The sequence below is a fragment of the Drosophila guanche genome, unplaced genomic scaffold (assembly GCF_900245975.1).
Source record: "Drosophila guanche unplaced genomic scaffold, DGUA_6, whole genome shotgun sequence".
Taxonomy (NCBI): Eukaryota; Metazoa; Arthropoda; class Insecta; order Diptera; family Drosophilidae; genus Drosophila; species Drosophila guanche.
Window position 1 is genome coordinate 2,191,189 of NW_022995748.1, and position 22,118 is coordinate 2,213,306.

Here is a 22,118-nt window from a genome sequence, read left to right on the forward strand (position 1 = left end):
TATCGAGCTATCGAATAGACCACAAAATACCTTTTAAAAATATACTGTAAAATACCGTAGTCTGAAAACATATTCCTCGATGTTGATGTTCTATTTGATATTACTAGCTAGTTAGGAGTCCCTGCGCTTACACTACAATTTTATCAGATTTATCAATTTATTCTCCAGAAGGTTGGCTGGTTTTGACGACTTCCTTTTGTTAGAATGTTTACAAAAATAGCATAAGACATTGACATTTGTTGCTTTTCAACCGGTTTCAGTCCAAATAAAGGCTAGATATAGCTCTAAATAAGCTAAAATAACATCACTGCGCTCACTCGTTCAGTGTGCAGTAATTCCAGTATAAAAAGAAAAATAGAATTTGACGATAAGGAAACACAACAAATAATATTAAAAACTGTCTCTTTGTTTAATAATATTCTATTGTCATACAAAAGCGCAGTCCACTCCCATTGAGGAAGGGAATCAAATACCTAAAGTTCCCCTGCACACGCTTCACCACCAGTGTGAAAGGTCAGCACTTCTTTGTTGCCCGTATTCCTTCTCTTTCCCTCTCCTCTTTCCGTGAAACTTGAAACTGCGCAAACAAACAACAATATTTAAATGAAGTATAACTGCGGATCGTTATTGGCTGATTCATTTATTACCGACTGATGTTGTTTACTTGTTAAGACCTTTATCTGTGAACGAGTCAGTGGCGCGATTTTTCGATTGGACAATCAGCAATCGCTGTAACTGCTGCAACGCACAAGAACCATCACACTATGAGACTCCGTTCGGGAATCTCCCTGGTGCTGTTCCTGGCCATCCTTTTGGAAACGGCGGAATGCTCTTGGCCCTGGCCTTTTATAAGGAAGCACAAGCATAACTTGCCACCGCCGCCACCCACGCCACCGCCAGAGCCCAAAATTTCTCCAGTAATATTTGGTGAGTTTATTGATTTTCTGCCCAAGGATGGCCCATGCTGACCTTCTTCTCGCATTGTAGTGCCTGGCGATGGCGGCTCCCAGCTGGACGCACGCTTGAACAAGTCGAGTGCTCCCTATTTCGTGTGCGAGAAGACCCACGACTGGTTCAATCTCTGGCTCGATCTGGAGCAGCTGTTGGTGCCCATGGTGTACTGCTGGATAGACAATGTCAAGCTGTACTACGACAAGACCACACGAACGACGCACAATACCCCGGGTGTGGAGATCCGCATACCTGGCTGGGGCAATCCCGAGGTGGTGGAGTGGATAGATCCCACAAGGAACAGTGCTGGAGCGTATTTCAAGGACATCGCCAATGTGCTCGTGAACATGGGCTATGTGCGGAAGTTGAACATACACGGAGCACCCTACGACTTCCGCAAAGCACCAAGTGAGTTAATTTCTGTATTCCAATTCGAAGTGCACTTTGTTAACCATCTAAAATGAATCTCTGCAGATGAGAACAAACAATTCTTCATCGACCTGAAGCAGCTTGTCGAGGAGACCTATGAGGCGAACAACCAGTCAGCCGTCACCTTCATATCGCACAGCATGGGCAGTCCCATGACACTTGTTTTCCTGCAACAACAGACGCTCGAGTGGAAGAATAAATATGTGAGACGGCAGATAAGTTTGGCGGGCGCTTGGGCTGGCAGCATAAAGGCGGTAAAAGTCTTTGCCATGGGCGATGATCTCGACTCGTTCGCTCTGAGTGCCAAGATCCTGAGGGCTGAGCAGATTACACATCCATCGTCGGCCTGGCTTTTGCCATCGCCCTTGTTCTGGAAGCCGTCGGAAGTGCTGGCCACGACACCCTCTCGAAACTATACAATGGCACAGCTTAAGGAGTTCTTCAACGACATTGACTACATGACGGGCTGGGAAATGCGCAAGGACACGTTGCGCTATACACAAAACTTTAGTCGACCCGATGTGGAGCTGCACTGCCTCTACGGCGATGGCATAGACACAGTCGAGAGGTACGCCATCTCTGGCAGCAGATTTTTAAAGATTTCTAAACCAAACAATTGTATATCCAACAGATTGCAGTACAAAAAGAACGATATTGCTGGAGAAACGCCCAAGCTAGTGATGGGCCCTGGGGATGGCACTGTAAACCAACGCTCCCTACGTGCGTGCAAATACTGGTCGGGCTACACGAGCTCACCCATATCGACGCTGGCACTGCAAGGAGTGGACCACATGAAGATTCTATCACATGAAGATGTTCTCCAATACGTTCGCACTGTCATTTCGCAGCCGTAGTCAGACAGTGAAGTTGAAGTGTTTCAAAGTTACGAACAAATTAATGCCAATTTTAATGTTAAATAAATGTGATTGCTTAAGTAGCACAAAATCGAAGAGAGTTTTTCGCTCTCCATCCCTCCCTCTAGCAGTTCTTGGCAATTGCATTTTCTTTAATTTATTCTTTATTGTTATCTTATTGATGTATGCTTATAAGATGAGATATCGAATCACGTGGTAATGTTAATGTCAATGTATAACGCTCTTTATTACTCATTAGTGTTCATCGTTTTTTTTTTATTTCATTTCATTTCTGGTTTAGTTTTTTATTGTTTTTCATGTTCATTTTTAATAGATCATTTGTTTATATGTATTTTACAAAGCGTTTACTTAGATGTACATATTTTTCCATTTAATCGTACCGAATAATTTGTTTTTATTGCACTAGTATTTAATTCTCTCACTTTCCCCTCCACCTTTGCTAATTTATTGTAGTTGACATTGTTGTTTACTCTTGGTATATTTCCATTTAAGGTATNACACAGTCGAGAGGTACGCCATCTCTGGCAGCAGATTTTTAAAGATTTCTAAACCAAACAATTGTATATCCAACAGATTGCAGTACAAAAAGAACGATATTGCTGGAGAAACGCCCAAGCTAGTGATGGGCCCTGGGGATGGCACTGTAAACCAACGCTCCCTACGTGCGTGCAAATACTGGTCGGGCTACACGAGCTCACCCATATCGACGCTGGCACTGCAAGGAGTGGACCACATGAAGATTCTATCACATGAAGATGTTCTCCAATACGTTCGCACTGTCATTTCGCAGCCGTAGTCAGACAGTGAAGTTGAAGTGTTTCAAAGTTACGAACAAATTAATGCCAATTTTAATGTTAAATAAATGTGATTGCTTAAGTAGCACAAAATCGAAGAGAGTTTTTCGCTCTCCATCCCTCCCTCTAGCAGTTCTTGGCAATTGCATTTTCTTTAATTTATTCTTTATTGTTATCTTATTGATGTATGCTTATAAGATGAGATATCGAATCACGTGGTAATGTTAATGTCAATGTATAACGCTCTTTATTACTCATTAGTGTTCATCGTTTTTTTTTTATTTCATTTCATTTCTGGTTTAGTTTTTTATTGTTTTTCATGTTCATTTTTAATAGATCATTTGTTTATATGTATTTTACAAAGCGTTTACTTAGATGTACATATTTTTCCATTTAATCGTACCGAATAATTTGTTTTTATTGCACTAGTATTTAATTCTCTCACTTTCCCCTCCACCTTTGCTAATTTATTGTAGTTGACATTGTTGTTTACTCTTGGTATATTTCCATTTAAGGTATGCTCTATGCACTTATGCACGCTTCTGGGTCGGGTACTTGAGAAAAGTGTCCGCGGACAGCATGTGCTCAAAGGGGGGAAACTGTTTCCCTTGCGTTTAGGAGAAAACTAAAGTTTTTTTGAATGATTTGCGTGTCCTACACGTGGCTTTTAGATAAAATCAAGAAATATGCATGTATATTTACAAATTGTCTCCTTCTCATACAAAAACCGCTGAGCTTTCTATGCTAAAGTGTGGACATTTTCCTTGGAAATTGTGGCTGCCTGCGGGCTGGGCTCTCGCTCTCTCCTCTGGGGGCTTGCAAAGCATATTACTCGTATTTTATTAAATTATTTTTTTTATATTTCGTTAGGTGATCAATTTGTGCGGGTGTCCTTTACTTTTACTGATTTTTTTCTAAATATATACATACACCTTTAAGTATTTTGGTATATATTTGATTTTATGTTCCTGCGTGTGTCAGTGTTGTAAAGTGTGTCTCTGTTGTGAGTCTGTTGAGAGTTGCATTTAAAAAATGTTTTTGTTAGTATTTGATTTTGGGTGTTTGTTTGTTTGTCTTTGTTCAACAAAATTTGTGCTCTCGTTCCATAGTTGCAGTTAGGGTTTACATATGTATATACCATATATATACTATTATATGTAGCTAAAGGTATGACATACTTTTGTTTGACTCAAATCAATGCGTTCTCAAAATCATTACCATACCCCAAACAATTCTCAGCTTCGAGTTCAAAAGTTCTGCGTTCTCTCGTTCAAAGAGTTTTACGTTTAGTATAAAAAATCATTATATCGAAAGTATAAAAATCGTATTTGCCGTACATATGTATGCACTCTTTCTTCTCTCTCGTTTCTCTCATATTTAATTTTTATTTCAGTTTTTTTTTTTCTTTCTTTCTCTGTTTTTTGTTTATTAAATCTCTGTTATTTTTGTTTTCGTTTTCTTAGCAAAAGCGGGTGTATCTTCTTCAAGCAGGTATTCGAATGTTACTTGGCAGGATTATTATTTTCCATAGTACATATATATATAATATATTTTTGTTGTTAAATAGTTTTATAAAAGCTTTTGTATTCGAGTTGTGTGTTTGTGGTTCTGTCGTGGATTATGTATGTATGTAATGTATGTAATGTATGTATTTATGTATTTATGTATTCATGTACGTGGTGTTCGGTTCGTAGTTCCTGTTCGCTTCTGTTTGGTATTTTTATTTGCATTTTATTTTGTTGGATTTATATCTAGTTATGCTTCGTTATTGTTTTATCAGTTGCGAATATTTAGAACTCACAATAGGCGTTGACATTGACGACATAGCTGACAGCTGACGGCTAGCTAATTAATTAATGAAATAATTAATTATCGCTGCTCAATAGGTATCTACAATGGAAATCGCTATCAATGGGAATGATATCAAAATTGATTATTCTTACATTACATTCCTTTTGGTTTTCTTTTTCTTTCGTCTTGTAATTAAATTAATTAAAGCTTTTTCGTGTGTGTGTGTGTGTCTGTGTTTGTGTGTGGTTTTAATCTTGATTCTAATAAATTGTTTATATTTGTAATGAGAAAACTGAATTGTATCCGAATCGCATCCAAAAAACATTCAACAAACCAAAACTCAAAGAAAGTGTAAATTAAATCCTATTTACAATTGGATAATTTACTACTTAATCGCTTAACTACGTTTAGTATTCATTTCAATTTGATCGAATTGAGTTGCTCTCTCATCATCTTCATTAACCATTTAACTAGGCTCCTACATGCATTCACTATTTTGCTTACACATCAGATTTATCAATGTCGTTAATACAATTGAATTGCCATGAATATATTGCTAATATAGTTCCTTTCAAGGATCATCCAAGGCCAGATCAATAGACCTGCCATTACCATTCTTCAATCATCTTCTACCATCCCATCCCATCCCATCCCGAAAGGAACCCTGATTGGTGCTTCGGCTGGCCGAGACTACTTATTGCATAACAATATTATCATCCATCTTAGCTCTGTTGGCTCTGCTTTGCTTTGCTTTGCTTACATGCGTTTGCGCTACACATTTGTAATTAGTTTAGATATCTAGGGCTATGTTAAGGTAATAATTCTTTTCTTTCCTTTGTGGCTCTAATTTTATCCAAATCATCATCACATATCAAAAAGTTTACAAAAATTTTCACTTTAGCTAGTTTTTCTCTCCATCTTTCTTCGCCTTTTATGTTTTATCATAAAACCTTTTATGTTTAGTTCATTTCGTGCGCTTCGAATAAAACATACAACAATGGGCCGTTTTACTGGCGGTTATGGTTCATCGACCCAACAAACATATCTGTTATGTCGTTCGTTAATGATTAACATAATCAACAGGTTGATATATATTCTAAACAAATTGTTAGCTTCGCTTGTAGTTTCGCAGACACTACGAATATCTCTATCATATCATCATGTAAGCAGTAACGCCTCTTTCTTATTATTTCTTATTAATTTTCATTTGATCATTTACCATTCTCGGGAGACTTTTCATTAGTGTACGTGGTGTGGGCATGTAAAAGGCATTTGTTCGGTTTCTGTGATTTCTCTTTTTAAAATTATTTTTGTATTTTAAACATTCGGTTGGTTACATGCTCGCACTTTTGTATGTTTATAGACGAGGGTCCTAGGGGGCTTACTTTTCCGTTGGAAGAACTCAACTCTGCCGAAAACCCAGCACCTCAGTCAGGGAGCCAAACAAAAATCTATGTGTTGTATTTATTTATTGAACTAAATCGTGTGATCTGAGGCGCATGATATATTTCGATTCACTCGTGCTCCAAACATAAATTGACATTTTTCAAACTGGTTTAAAAACTAATATTGCTCTTGGTTAAACGAGTTAAGTGTTAAGCGATCCTTTGTGTCTAGTCGTACATTTTGTGGTTTACTTCTCTTGTGCTCTTGTGTTAACAACAATTCCTTATAAGCTTACGAGTCCAAAACGAAGGTCTAGTTCAAACATAAACAGAACGATTTTCGGTCGGTTGCTTAGAGTGTAAATCAATAAAATTGTGTCTAATTGATGTAACAATTGCTTTTGTTTGGTTTATGTATCAACAATTATGACGCGCACGCCAGGGGTTTATAACTCTACGAGTAAAATAGACAGACAAACGGACAAGACAGGTTTAAACACAAATAAATGTACAGCGTGCGCGTTCCTTCTGCTTTAATTAACATTATTCACAATTTCTTTAGTTATCATTTTACTATACAAGCTCTCTCGTCTACGCTTTGCTTAATTCTTGTAACAATAATCTGTAATCTGTGTACTGAAACATTCCCAAATCGGCCCAAGTTGCGTTCACTTGAAAGAAATCTCTGACAGAGAACTTACAAAATCCTTCGAAGCATTTGCTGAAGTTTGGGGAAGCGATTGAACAGTTTTCACATGTAACATTTAGTAATAATTTTCTTAATTTTTGAATTTTCTGTTAAACATTTCATTCATGTGAACAAACCTTTATTTGGATTTTTATGCATTCTCCCGTGTGTTGCAAAAATGTGCATATGTTTATGTCTATCTGTGTGTGGCTCGTGTCTGCTGGCTGCTGGCGTATAAAAAATTGTTACTATAATTGTTTACGTTTAGCGGAATGACGTTCCAGCGAATAATTGGATTTGGGACTGTCATTGGGTTTGGGGTGCTCGTGTAACGACTGTCGTTCGAAATGGAATCTCTTGTTGATATCGCAAATGAGAACAGCGACCAAAATAAATTAGCCAGGCACATGTTGAATCTCAATCTCTGAACTAGAGCCTGTGTCCCAGTGTCAGACTGGATGGCTCTGGCTCGCCTGCCCGTTTTTCGAGGGTGCGGAGGTCTTCTGCTGGCGCGCCACCAGTCGACGCTCCCGCCAGCGATCGATGGGCGTGTAGCAGCACCTGAAGAAGGGGGGCGCCCGCGTGCTGGACGAGCTGCTGGCGCTGTTGCTGAGCTTGGCCAGCGACTCCACGGTCAGCTCGGTCTGCACGCCACTGGTGGTCAGCCGCGACTCCGCCTGGTACTGGTATTGGTACTGGGGCGGCGGAGTCGTGGCCAGGGGCGCACCCGCCTTGCAGATGACACTGGGTGGCTCCATCTCGTGCAGCTCAAAGCTGTTTGAGCTGCTGTTGGTCGAGGGCCGAAACTCGTGCGAGCTGCTCTCGACCATGGCAGTGCGATAGGTAGCGGCAAAGTAGTTTGTCTCCAGATAGTGGCAGGACTCGAACAGATAATCGTCGAACTGCTGCAGCCGCACCGAGCTGGCGGTACTGGAGTTATGACCGCCAGAGGCAAAACGCTGTCCCTGCTTGTGGGACTGCGTGGATGGTGATGGCGGCGACGCAGGCATCATTATCAGCGAGCTCGACGCCATGGGTGGACGTGGACGCGGAGGCGGACGCTGTTTTCTTTGCTTCATATCAACAATTTCTATTTCTTCTATATCACTAAAACTATTTAACTGTTTCAACAAATAATGCACATCATTTCGTTTCATTTGATTATCCTCGTCGTGGTGGGGATGATCATCGTCGTGAAGGGCGACCGCTTCGTTATCTTCCTCTCCTGATTCCGCAGCTGATTCTGCTGCTACTTCCTGTTCTTCCTCCTGCGCCGTTGCTATCGATTTGTGTGCTGCAAATGTTAATGGAGTGCTGGCAACGGCGCCTGAGCCACGATCTACTCTTGGTGTCCCCTTGAGGCTGTTGATCGTCCTGATCGCATCATGCTGTTGCTGCTGTTGGGGAATCAACTCTGGATAGGCCAAATTGAAGCGCTGCTGCAGCGTTGCACTGCTCAGCTGTGGCAACGTTGGCACTGCCGCCATTTGGGGCCTCTCCAGCGTAGAGTCAATGATGCGATTGAATTTAGCTAATGCTGTTGATGCTGCGGCTGCCGATGAACTGGATGCTGCCGATGATGTTCTGGTTGCGGTGATCTTAGTTGTAGGTTGTTCGTTAAGTTGAGGCACTGTTGTGACGGTTCGTAGATTATCACCAGCCCGATGGCAACGCCCACTACTGCTCTGACCATTATCGGCGACGACTAAGAGAGCTGAGCTAAGCTGTTCCTCCTCCTCCTCCTCATTGAGTTGGTACTCAGCTTCAGCCTCATCGTCATCGCAGACATCCTCATCAACATCATCAATATCAACGCCATCCTGCAACGTCTCTTGCACATTCAAATTGAGATTGAGGTGGAGCTGCTGCCGCAGCAGCAGGCGGCTCGTCTTTGTCTCGATGCCAGGCACATTTGGTGGTGCGCCCGCTCCTCCTCCCAATCCACGGCCGGCGGCTATGACAGCCGCTGCCCTCTGCTGTGCCGTTGCCTTAGCTAAATTCTTTTGTAGTATCAACCTCCTCGACGAAATGATGTCATTATTGTCGCTCCCCCGCGATTACCGGCTGTCGCGGGTGGAGCGAGGCCGCCCCTAACTGGACGTGCTGGCGATGGGCGAGACGGGTGACAGCGGGCTGCGGGCCTGCTCGCGCGGGCAGCCAGTCAGCGTGATCACCAGCTTGCGGGAGCCGGCCTGGTCCCGATGCTCGCACAGCCAGACGCCCTGCCACGTGCCCAGCGACAGCTTGCCGTCCGTAATGGGGATTGTCAGTGAGCTGCCCAGAAAGCAGGCCTTCACGTGTGCGGGCTAACAGAAGTAAAGGAGGTTCTTTAGGTTAATGTGAGGCTTCCGAGATTCTGATTCACTCACCATGTCGTCGGGTCCCTCGCACGAGTGTCTGTAGGGCAAGCCTTCGGGAACTATTTTGTTCAACATCATCTCCATATCGTCTCTGCAAATGCGGATTGTCATTTGATATTCATTTATAGATTTTTAACTTGCTCTTCACTCACCTGACGTCTGGATCCCAGCTTTCGTTTAACGCCAAGCTCGCCGAGGTGTGAAGAACTGCAAGGCAGAGGAGAAACAAAGGCAATTAGTGTGTGTGCTGTGCGACTAATCGTAATCATAATCATAATCTGTGTGGAGTGATTGGCCTCCTGGTTATTAGACCAGCACGAGGCAGGCGTTGGTTCGGCTCGGCTCGGCTCCCAATGCATTTCCAATTGAGTTGCAACGCCAATTAGTCCTCACACTTGCACCCACAGCAACAGACCCACTGCAGTGGGAGGCCAGCTAATGAAAGTCAGTCATGGGATGATAATGGATATTCATGGATAGTCCACATCAATTATATGACAAGGCAAGATCACGTATGCCGTGAGGATTTCGAATTCATTTTTGAGTGTAAGCTTCAATGGATTTTATTACCATTTGCGTGGTTGTGCGTGGATTTGGGTTTTACTTTCAACACTCGACTGTAATCTGGACTGTAAGCTCTCAAAACAATTTATAATCATTTCAAACCTTAAATAAATTCCTCGCAGTCCCCTCTTCTCTACGTAACCAACGCCCAGCCCATCCATGTCTTATTTTGAATCACTTTCTCTGACACATTTATCGTCCTCATGTTGGGGTATTGGCCAGGTAGAGCCTGACATGAGCATGTGTGGACATTGGAATCGGAATCGAACAACAATTGCCTACACTCGTGGCCGGAATTGGCCAACTGCCAAAGCCAAAAATGTCAAGCAGAGTCGAAATTTAATAGTTTAAGCCAGTAGAAGAGCCACACAAAAAACACTTAAGTTTTCCAAATTAATTGCGTATTCATGAATAAAAGATAGAAACAAAAGGAGAGTGAATTAGATTAGTCAAGTCCCCGAGATCTAATTGTATGGCCCATTGCCACATTACATTTCTCAGACAGCAAAAAATGTACAAAATTATTGCAGAAGAGTTTCGGAAAGGGATTGGAATAGAGGAACAAGTCCCAACGCTAAGTCGGTCTCAAAACCTTGCCTAAACATCCATAAATGTCTACGATAACACCATTCCCCATCGCATCACAGCATATATCACCCCTTCGCATCGCTTTAAATAAGTTAATGGCCTAAACATAATTGTAGAGTAGAAGCAGGAGCAGGAGCTTCGTGGACATTCATTCTTCGCTTAAACGGCGCAACCGCCTGGAATAGTGCTCGAGTGACACTCTTTTCCATTGCACCAAACCATAAACGGAATGCAGGGCACGAAGCGGAAGGGTGGTAAGCGGTGGTCGGACTGTCGGTCGAGGTTTGCCTCTAATATGATTTAGCCCTGGTCCTGTAGAACAGAGGCTCTGTTTGCCCACGGCAGACCACAGCCATGGCTCGGAGGCTAATAAACATTTGTGCGCTGAACAAAATACTCAAGTAGGTTGACTTTTTATCGTACGGAATACTGAATATTGGCCCATCTGTGGTTTTTCCTTATCCTTACTGCTCCAAAGAGTGAGAGTCGCTAATCTGTAACATGGTCCAGATTTTCTGCACCTCAATGTTTTGTTTCAGTGTAGAGAAGACATCGTTAAGTAGCAGGTGCCATCGTTTTGCCGGCTGTTCGACTGTGTCGGGTTGTGTGTTCCGGGTGGGGTTAACAGGCTGGGTGCCAAAGGAGGGGATGGTTTGTCTGTGTTCCGGGCACATGTAGCAGGCGGTTAGGCACTACAAAAGTTGCTAATGTTTTTAAAGAGGCCTTTTTATTATACAAAGTCAAACATTCTGACGGCGCAAACACAAGCACAAAGCACACCGTACCCACACACACACACACAACCGCAATAATCTCATATTTAGCCATACATATGTACATATATATGGATGTATGTTTATACACGGTACTCAGGGCATGAATAGGGTATACTAGCTTGATAGACCGTCAACCGTCTTACTGCATATTTGCGAGAGGTAGGAATCACGGAGCAGCTCGCAGCGATGAGTGGAGTTGCTCCTGATCGGAACTAGTTCAAATTCCATAACTTTTGAGGCCAGCAACCCGAACCGGGGCTGTTCCTGTTTTTCCTCCTGCAGAGGTCACAAAACAGGAATCACGCAAAATCCCAGTGGCAGGTGCTGCTGCACCCTAGCGAAATCAGGTACAGAGCTTTTTGCATAAATAATATTGATTTGTTGGTGGCAGAGCATTTGCGGTTCATAGGCGAACAATCATAATGCTAAGCAAGCCACCAACACCGGCAGAACAGAAGAACAGTAAGGAGCAAAACGAAACGGAACAAAACGCACACAACGGAAGCCAAAAGTATGACACACACATGGCACGTTTTTAGCTGCCTCCTTTTGGAGTGCTTTCGTCTGTTTGTTCTTTCTCTATGCATTCTCGTTCTCATTCTCGTTTGGCGTTTTCGTCACGAAATTGTAGCCAAACAGAAAGCGAAATGGCGGAGGACGCCCACACAAATATGTTCCTAATGCTGAAGGCTCCACCGAAAATCCTTACTTCATTCGGAACCTCTTCTCTGCCTCTCTGCTGCTCTAATCCACAAATTGGTTTCACTTTCTGTTGATTTATTTGGTGTGTGGTTCCTTTATTCGCCACACGCACACATCCACACCCGCAAAGAACATTCTTTGAATTAAGGAGTTCTTTCCGTGTTGTTCTTTTGCAGCTTTTCGCTGTTGCACAGCTGAATTGTACATAAGCACATACCATATGTAAATGTACATAAATACATACGTACATATGTATGTATGAATCTGCATATGATCTGGCGATTATGAACATTCTTATTATAGTTGCCCGGCCCCATACCAGTTTAAATTTTCTGAAGATAAGATTTAAATAAAAGACCAAGCCAAAGTCTAGAGTGCAACCAGCCCAGTTGGTTTTTCCTTACGGGAGCATACACAATTTCTATTTGTTCTCCATGGAAATGGCGAAATGGCTCGAATTTATGCATCCAAATGAACGGTCATTGTGTGGCCAAACAAGTGAGAGACTCCATAAGTATTTGCTCCGCTGTGGCACCCGACCTTTCATTTCCTCAAACACTGCACATATGAATATTAATAATACAATAATAAAGCCAAAAAGGAAGCAAGTCACTGCGGGGAACTACATACATACATAGAATGTATTCTCCATCCAATCCAGGTGGAAGGCGAACACTACTTTGGTGGATATCCATATAGACATATGTATGTATGTATGTACATATAATTTTATAATATTTCCCCGCATTCCGTTACATTTCCATATTTCTTGTTTGTTTGTGTTTTGTGTTTCTACTTCTCGTTTTTATTCGTTCGTTTTTTTGTGTTTAACAAGTTACCGTTACTTTTGGCTTATATTTTCAGTATTTGTGATTTGTGTGTTCTCTGGCACTTCTTCTCCATACCTCATCCCCCGATCCCTTCCTTCCATTGTTTGTGCATTTCCCCATAGAAACAATGGAGGACAAGGCGGCTCGACAGAGACAGAGAAAACGGAAAGGGAGGGTAGAGTATTCAGGTCAATAGTAAAAGACAACAGCTTATGGCAAGGTTGCTTTGAAATTATTTTTCCTTTTTTTCGAAATTAACTTTTTTCCGCCTCTGCTAGGAACAAGCGCGATTGAAAATGAAAAGATTGCATTTATTTTTTTGGATGGTAGTAAACGTCTGAGACATTAATTTCCCTTCCCCTTTCCCGCCCTTGCATATAGTATCCTCACAGTAAAGTGTGTCTAATTAGGAAGTCCTTTTAAGAAAATCAATAAACATGTCTTGACCTCAATTAGAATCCGCTTACAGTTCACAAAACAATACACGTATTACAGTGAGCACCCCAGACAACAAACACGCACAAGAGATCTTACAGAAATAAGAAACGAAGGGAGGCGCTGAACAGGGGCCATTGAGGGACACACGTGCTTTTGATTTGGCCAAAAGGCGAAGCGAAAGAGAGAACGTAAAAACGAGACGGAACAGAGATACAGAGAGAGAGATAGAGAGAGAAAGAGAGGGTACAGAATAATAAAGACCTGCCTTCCTGCCTGCCTGCAATGTGCTGGCTAAGACGATTTGTGGGGCAGAGACGTGGCAATGGGGTATCTAGAGGGAAGGGCAGGGGTTCGCCCAGAGTATTCACACGCCATAGCCACAGACCATGACATGAAGAAGACGACGATTGCTTTTCACTTTAGTCAACTTTAGCTCCAACTCCCTTTCAGCCTTCCAGCGGCCCCTGAACCAGCGCCCCTGGCCTCGCGCGTCTACTGCCGTTTTATGATACGATTTTATTTATTTGCCCACGAATGAATAGAGAGAGAGAGAGAGAAAGAGGGCCAGAGAAGCCGCAGCACCAACTCGCGTCCTGGCATTGTAATACGCACTGTCAACAAGAAGCTGCCCCGAAGGCAGAGAGGCAGGCAACTGTGGAGGTTCTTCTCAGTTTGCCGTGATTCCTCCCCCATCATCCAGGGCCACTGCTTCGTGTTTCGTGTGCGTTTTGGGGGATGTCAGAAGAAGTGCAAAGCAAGGATTACGCACGAGAATTAGTGTGCATGGAGAATAGAGCACAACAACAAAAAATACTTTGGATAACTGCAATCCAGAGGTTATTGCGAATGCATTCCGGTTGCGGAATGCAAAGATCAAACAACCAAGGAACCCACTTTGCTAGTTGCTCCAAGTACATACATTTAAAAACTAGTTCTCATCCGATATTAACTTCAATCTTTATTTTAGTACACCCCTTGTTGGGGTTTCGTTCATTCCATTCTCCGTTTGTCACATCTCTACCCCGAGCATCTTAATAAGCCTCAACACGACATCTCCCATTTAATTTGCGAAAACTTCTCTCTCCTTGCCATGTGGGTCAACGCAGTTGGTCCACACAGTTTAGCCATGTTTAGTCATAGACTCGTTCTTTTCGCAATTCCCATCGAATGTCAATCCTGATTTTCGGCATCTCTCCAAGGAGACTGACCAGAAGGAGTGCAATAGATGACCAACTGTAGTTTAACCCAGTTACCCAGTAATATAGATGAGCTGCAGCCCCAAACATACCCTCCATTCGCTCACCCTGTTCTGGTCTCCCAATTTAAACGAAATGAAAGTTTCAGCTACTATTTTTGGTGTACACTTCTGATTTGCTATGCAAGCCCCACATTGTGCTGTATGAACAAGTGAACTTTGCACTAAGTTTGGACGCCTTGGCCGTGCCGAGATTCCCCGAGAGTAATCCAATCCCAGAGATATTTGGGGGGAGCATGGACAAAGGAAATGTGATGCCAAAACCAGTGACAGTGGGAACCCGACCTGTGCCGTTAAACTTTTCGATTGCCGAGCCAGCTGCTCGACAGACTGAAGAGTATAAATCGTTATGGAGGGGGAGTGTGAGATGTGGAGGGAACGAGCTACAGATGTAGTTCACAATTAATTGACATATGCACTCGGTAAACCATCAATAACTGCTTGGGGGATGTGTTGCTCTACTCTACTCACTCTGCATATGACATAGTCCCACGGAGAAGTGAGCCAGCTCCGGCATCTGTCTGAGTATCTCCTCGGTTACCAGATGGACGCCGCGGTGCTGTGGCCTTAGATTGATTTTGCGCTGAAACCACGCTGAGCCGATCTGCAGGCCCACGATGGCGTTGCCGTCCCCAGCGCCGGCCACGGCCCCGCCAGCGCGCCCGCTCCGATGGTTGGCTGAGGCCATGGTGCTATTGGAGCTGCTGCTCCGGATGTTGCTGTTGCGACTGACGCTCTGCTTGACGCCGCCACCGCCTCCGCCGGCGCTGCCAGCTCCACCGCTGCCGCTGGTCGCTTTCGTTGTGCCGGCGTGGGGATTACTGCTGCTACTGCGACGTCGCTGGCCGCTGCGTCCGCCGCTGCGTTGATTGTTCCCTGCAGCTGCTCCCGCTCCTGCTCCTGTCGGTGGGCTCTGGCGTGCAGCGGCGGCGGCGGCGGCGGCAGCAGACGACGTCGTTGGTTTGGAGGACGACGTTGTGGCTTCTCAGGAAACTCGCGCACTAACACACTTTCACTGGCACTGGCACTGCTACTCGCTTTCGAAGTGGCAGAACTCGATATGCCACAAGCTTGTACACTTGACTGGCTGGCTGGCTCTGTACTTGTTTCACTTTTCCGGATATTTACTTTTCCCTTTTCCGCCTGGCCAAGCCCTTCTTTGTATTAATTTATTCTCGATTATTGCCACTTGTTACCGTTATCAGCGCCTGCAAGAGTACAAGAGAGAGAGAAAAGACAGGGAGTTAGTAGAACCGTTCGTTCACAGGAGAAATAATGGAAATTAAAAGCAATGTCCCAGTGTGACCAGATGCGACACGAAGTTTAAAAACCGCTATGCTTGTGTGACATCACCAAATCAGTTTTGAAATTTTTAAATGTTATTAAAAGCATTTGTAAGGCCGCAACAATTTTACATATTTCATCTAATGAACCCCAAATAAAACCGATTAGTCCATTCCAGAGTACATTTTTACGTCAGTGTCATACAGGCTTTCCTTAGAAAGACGTGACATCATGGATAGTCCAATTACTAATTTATTTTGAAGCAAACTTCAAGTAGTTTAATTACCAGAGTCACCTTATAGGGTAGTACTATCTATCGTTGACTTCCCTCCCCTTCACTGGTCTACTGACTACATAAATCAAATACTCATATTATTGCTTAGGCGTTGTTTCTACATCCCAATTAGTATATTCAGCCAGGGAGAAGCGCCCACAATCAACAAGTTATTAATTGCCAAACGTAAACAGCAAACACGACCAGCCAGCAACTATTATAGTTATCAGAACGCCAGGGGTGACCTTCTGGAAGTCTACACATGTACATATGTATGTCTATGTACGTACATATGTATGTTTCTGTTCTGCTTTAAATGTTTAGTGCAAAATGTAGGCCTGCATTTAGTCATAATAAATAAAGTGGCCTTAATTAGAATAAATAACGAATTTAGCTTGAATGAAAAGTGTCGGCTTGTGTTATATTAATATAAAAGAATTATAAAACAGACTTTAGCCTATTGTGTATGAAAAACCTAAGAAAAACAATTCTTAGTCTGTTCATATCAAAGGGAATGTTTCGGCTCGTGTGAAGGAAAAGAGTTGGGAAGAGTACAAAATGTGAAGTACCATTCGAAACGGAATAATGAGCACGTGTCGCCAAGTGGGCCAGAGGGGAGACAGGCCTAGGATTGTTGGCCTAGGAGCGCTCTCGTGCGAGTGGGAAACAGAAGCCAAAAAAGAGGAACAGAAATATAGAGCGGAATCAAGGAAAATGGTGTTTAAAAGTCCCTCTTTTCCTATGTTCTCTCTACACTCTGGTACACTCTCGTGGCTACGAGTTGAGTGTTCTCACAAATACAACCGAAAAGCAATCGAAATGCATTTGAATTGAAGGAAGATTGAAGGCGCTGCCAGAGCACATGGAAACCCGCTATGGGTTCGTACGCCTGTAGTATTAGTAGTAGTAGTAACAAAAAAAAAGTTCACACACACGAGCAGCGCTCAACAAAAAAAAAGGCAGCACTTGCCACACAAACGATTTACACGACACTAAAGGCGGCCACACGCCAAGAACTCGACAAGTGGGAAGTGTGCATGGGCGGGGTGGGGTGGAGGCCAAAGAGGTGCAAGATGGAGATGAGCTGATGGAAAACTAAGGCGACACGAGTACATATCTGGATCAGCAAACATTTATATGTGATATACTGAATATGTGCTGTAGAAAGACTCCATTCAGTTGGCTCTTGTATAATCACGAAATGTTCATGAAACTTGGGATCGCAAGCCGAAAGAGGAAAGCAAAGCCGTCTCTCTTTCCCGTCATGGGCGGGCAACCAACAACTACAATGAGAAGCGCGTTAAGGCCGCAGCCAGGTACTTTATACTTTTTAAGGGGCCACTGTTCAAATTTGCATATGCTTTAAATATTTAATGTAATTCAAAAAGAGGAGACAAGTATCGTGCCAGCCGCAGCAGCAGCAATTGGACAAGGCTTGCCCTCTCGGAGTCCAATTGGACTTCCCGACACCACGAGATGGAGCTAGAGGCATAGCAAGGGGACTGCCATCAAGGCAACACACAGAATTGTTCGCGCATTTGGCAAAAAATCAATTTTCAGTGTGATTGCCAAATACAATTGCAAAAGAATCAAGGCGGAGAAGGGAACATGCAAAGCAGAAGATCCAGCAAAAAGAACAAAGCATAATTTAACTTTAGACGCGCTCTGGGGAACACCTTCGGGCGAACACAGTTTTTTGCAGCCTTTCGGCCTTTTATTTTTACACTGTTAATTATTGACATAACAAATGGGAAGTCTCCGTCGCTCTTTCCGCGCACTCACTCCGCCTTCTGATGACGCCAACGTTGACAGCAGCACACGCGAAATTGCTTAAATAAAGAGGAGAATAACACAAACAGACCGAAACTAGAGCTTATAATTTTCTACCGTTGGCGCTCTGCTCTGCTTTGCCTTTTGGCGATTCTTCGAACGAACGGGGACTTTTGGGACTGAGCTCATATAGGTACGTACACCTTCAGCACAGGGAATCGGCAGCACACATAAATCAAGTTAGGCATACAATTTAAATGCACTTAATTACATCTAATTCGTGTTTTGCTTTTGTAACTTTATGGCAAGAGTGCCGCTGCTGCAAACCGTGAAGCTAGAGATGAGCGATAGCCGGGTCATGTATTTTAAAGTAGCGAGTCACGGATCTGAGTTGCTGACCAAACAAATCACAGTTTTTAAACTTTTAAACTATTAACAAATACATTTCAAACCAATGGCTATTGGCTAACAAAACTGTCGAATATTGTGTAACATCATATTTCGTAGGGAGTCAATTATAAATGTTGAATTTTCGTGATTTACACAAACACTTTACACACGTCTTGTACGTATTTCACACAAGCTAATATCGGGACAATCGATAGAAATTTCTTAAGCAAAAAGAAATAAACTATCAGATAAATTTTGATACCGTTATCTTGAGAATGATGAAAATATTTAATGAAATTAAATACAAATGAAATAAATCTAATTTAATGCAATTTCAGCTTTCTTTCACTTGGATATCGATACCTTGGCGGCGATAAGCGTGCAAGTAAAAGCGCTTTTGTGAATTTTATTTACATTTAAAATGTGTCCTGATTTTGCATGTGTGTTTAAACGAACCAAAAAGCGGTGCTTACTTTTGCTGGGGATTATTAGTTTGTGGCTGAAGCTATTGTCGAAGCCGAGATCGGGATCTTTGTGCATTTTGGAGTGGCAATGCGAATGCAACAACAACTACGGAGATATGGTCGTTAGTAGGTCGAATAATGCTGCGTTCTGCGTGCGGCGGCTAAATATAACGTTTGGCTTTGGCGCTACACTCGTTACTCGTTTTTTATGTGGCCAATTCACAAAATGTACATTTTTTACACCTTTCACACACACCCACGGGCTTTACGCTCACGCTCGCACACACTGGCACGTTTTCCTCTTTTCTTTTTCGCTTCTCGCACTCTTCCTCTCCTCTCCACCTTCACGACAGCAATTTCGGGAGCGTTGCCCGTTGTTTTTGTTTTTAGTGGTACACCATAGAGATTTTTTTTTTGGTAATGTAGGTTAGCTCCATATCCTATTTTCTTGATTGCTACTTGACGGATGCTTGTGGGTGATTTTCCTGCTGCATTCATCCGCAGCAGCTGCATGTTACCAAATGGGTGACTCCCATCAGCATGGGCCACATGGGCACAGATTTCGCTTGAAACATTTTTCACTGCCTTCAGCCCGTTTTCAATACCAATTTGGGTGCATTCGGAAGGGGCGGAATGGATTCCCGATATTCCTGCCTTTACCCTTGTCTCTGCTCCGGTTTTCAATAAAACTTCATGGCCCTATTACATATGTACTCCGTGCACACTCACACATACACACGAGCCCGATGCGAGGATAAAACAGCACACAATTCGACGTCCTCTTCTAACCAACAGAACTTTGCCTGTGTGTGTTGACTTTTTCTCTTTGCTTTTTCAATTTTTTTCTTTTTTTTTTTCGTTATGTTTTCTGCTATATTCGGATACTTTTCTGCGACGAATTCAAGTAACTGGACTTTCGCACGGTTGCATTTTAGGCTGGATATTTCAGTATTTTGTTTTATTGCGGTATTGGTGTTTAGTATGTAAATGTATGTAAGCTATTAACAGAGAAACATTTATATGAGCCATGTTAACGGATAACATTGAAAATGATTGAAAAATAGCGCGCGCAACAAAAGAGAAAATAAATTCTACAGCCTTTCTCACTCCTAACAAAATATCAGTTGCCATCCCGATTATCTTGTATCCAAAGCTTTGGAACCGTCTGCATGGCCTGAGCACATGCATGCATTTCTGCCTAGAGATTCTACCCAGAATCCTAGAGTTGCTGTCCCTAAGACTTCAAAAAAGTAAAGAATTCTATTCAACTATAATTCATTTCTCTATCAAACATCAGAACGGAGAGTACCTCTTTTAAATTCGACGCTGTTTCCTCTAAAACTCCTCAAAAAATTCTTGTTGTTCGTCAACTCAAAGTGTAAGTCAAAATATTGTGAAAAGTATATAATATGCCTTAAGTGAGTGGCTCACTCGCTCCTTTAACGGTAACGTTCCTGCACCTGCGCACAGTCTGGCGCAAAGGTGCTGCCATTTGTAGGTTCCGATTTCAACTCCTATCGATATTCCGATAACATGTTGGTTTGAATTTAAATTTGTTTTCGTTTATACTCTTAAGTAAGGACTTAACTGTTCTTGTAAATGTTGAAATTCACCAGTTTTATATGTGATAAACTTTTAATGAATTCCCTTTATTTTATTTTATTTTATTTATGTACTGTCATCCGAAGGGACACGCTCCCTTAACGCAATTCTAGTAATTGCAATCACACACATAATTCCAAGCGCCCTACCGAAGCACGCCAACCGCTAAATGTCACAGTCATTAGACTAAATTCTGGCGTCTCCGGATCCCGCCCATACCCCCGAAGATACCAACCCATCGTCCAAGGATCCCATCAAATTGGGTGTGACCAGCAGGTGGCCGCCTAACTAACCATATATATGTACATATGCATGTTTTCTTCGCTTTGCCTAGCACCAGCTTGTGGCACCAGAGCAAAAATTACTTTACTGTGTCGTGCTGTTGAGGCACGCGGAGCCGCACCCAGTTTCTTGGTCTAGAGTCGAGTTTGTTGTCATTTTCGCTTTCATATCCATATTCACAGGCACAGCCACATCCACAAAGGGAGGACCTGCTAGTGAAATATCTAGCATTACATTTGGGGCGGTGTCAAGGGGAGGTTATTCTATTTCTTTGTTTGTTTTTTTACAAGTTTGCCATTTTGCCCCATACAGGGTGAGTATCCCACTCCCGTTCCACTTATTTGAATACCTTGCGTGGATTCCAGGGATCCAGCTCGTCTAGCTCTGTCCATGGACAGCAGTCTGCACTGGATAGGCAAAGCAGCCAGACGTATTCGGGCGTAGGATTCGAGCCTGCAGCAGTTCATAAATCATCCAAAAAATGGATGACAATACAGACTTCCGTGACGTTTGGCTGGAGACCGTGACCATTGGGGGGTTTCGTGTTTGGCACATAATAGCCGCTGTCCTGGGCATACTTATGGGAATCAGTGAGTGAACAATGCCGTGCTTGCCACTAAAAGGTTGAGCATATTGTCGTATCTTTATCTCTCTCAGTGATTATGGTCTGCTGTTGCATACGATTCCGCATACCGCGCACCAAACAGGAGATCGAGGCGGACTATCAGCGCAAGCAAATCACAAAAAAGTTTCGCGAGAAGCTGCAGCAAATTAAGAACTCGGAAATGGACGATATGGACCTACAGAAGGGTGAGGAGTCCTCGCTACTCTAAACCTAAATCTGCTCTAAATACACACACTCCACTTGTATATACACATCCATATACATAGCGTAGAAGTTTTGTGTACCAACTGTCCCAGTTTTGTTGTCACCCTTATGCGGCCAAGCCCTTTTGCTGTGTCTGTTCTGGTCTCTGCCTCAGCCACATTTTCGCCCTCCCACACGAACTCACGCATTTGTATTTGTATATAGAAAAGAATTAAAATGATAAACGATTCCTTGAGCTGGACCTGCTTGCACGCTAGTTACGAGCATGTTATACTTTATACTCACTCTGTCTCCTCTATCTCGCTGCCACTTCTCTATCACAGCACTTGCTTACATCAAACTGGAACAGTACGATGATCCCTAAGGGCTTGTAAATTCACTAGCACACTGTACAAACTATTGGAAGTACCCAAGAACTAGCCTCTGTATCCCAAAGAACACTGCCAATGTAAGTAGCACATCCAACCACAACTCGTTTAACTAATGCCATCAGCAATATGTCTCTTGCTTCCCATTGCAGTTTGTGTTCGAATTCAAAGCGATTTACTGAACCTCCAGGCGAGCGTGGAGAGCATGAACGAGAAGCAAAATGTTAAGTTTAAGATCTAGATACGGAACTGTTACTAAACTCTATATGATATGATGTGAAGTCAAGTGTGTTGGTATCCTATACTATATAACTCTAGCAAGATAAAAGCTTACAAACTAGACAAGCAGGGAATTTTCATATTGAAGAACATTAATCACACGTCTCCTCATCCTGTTATACGACTATGCAAACAATAAAAGAAAAGTTA

General features: G+C 42.9%; 3 protein-coding genes across 4 annotated transcripts; 2 read left to right on the top strand and 1 right to left on the bottom strand.

The window, feature by feature from the left end:
• The first annotated feature begins 361 nt into the window (after positions 1 to 361).
• Positions 362 to 2,330, top strand: LOC117584083 (phospholipase A2 group XV-like). The gene is made up of 4 exons (XM_034272831.1): positions 362 to 927; positions 988 to 1,359; positions 1,426 to 1,948; positions 2,012 to 2,330. The coding sequence occupies exons 1-4, from the start codon at positions 765 to 767 to the stop codon at positions 2,232 to 2,234; spliced, it is 1,281 nt and encodes a 426-aa protein (XP_034128722.1). The 5' UTR covers positions 362 to 764; the 3' UTR covers positions 2,235 to 2,330.
• Positions 2,331 to 6,292: 3,962 nt separating this feature from the next.
• On the bottom strand, positions 6,293 to 19,494 carry LOC117584077. Its single transcript, XM_034272823.1, is given in 5 exon segments — positions 6,293 to 9,219; positions 9,283 to 9,364; positions 9,426 to 9,480; positions 14,898 to 15,634; positions 19,338 to 19,494. Coding segments are annotated over 4 exon segments (2,211 nt in total). The 5' UTR covers positions 15,115 to 15,634; positions 19,338 to 19,494; the 3' UTR covers positions 6,293 to 7,362.
• An 853-nt stretch (positions 19,495 to 20,347) lies between these two features.
• On the top strand, positions 20,348 to 22,080 carry LOC117584088 (transmembrane inner ear expressed protein). 2 transcript variants are annotated; one of them, XR_004573826.1, is made up of 4 exons: positions 20,364 to 21,082; positions 21,150 to 21,302; positions 21,645 to 21,769; positions 21,842 to 22,080. XR_004573826.1 is itself a non-coding variant. In XM_034272836.1 (3 exons), exons 1-3 carry the CDS (start codon positions 20,974 to 20,976, stop codon positions 21,928 to 21,930), a joined length of 351 nt encoding a protein of 116 aa, XP_034128727.1. In that variant the 5' UTR covers positions 20,348 to 20,973; the 3' UTR covers positions 21,931 to 22,080. The 2 variants fall into 2 exon arrangements, 1 of the variants encoding a protein (XP_034128727.1); XM_034272836.1 differs by lacking the exon at positions 21,645 to 21,769 and having other exon boundaries at positions 20,348 to 21,082.
• The last annotated feature ends 38 nt before the right edge of the window (positions 22,081 to 22,118 follow it).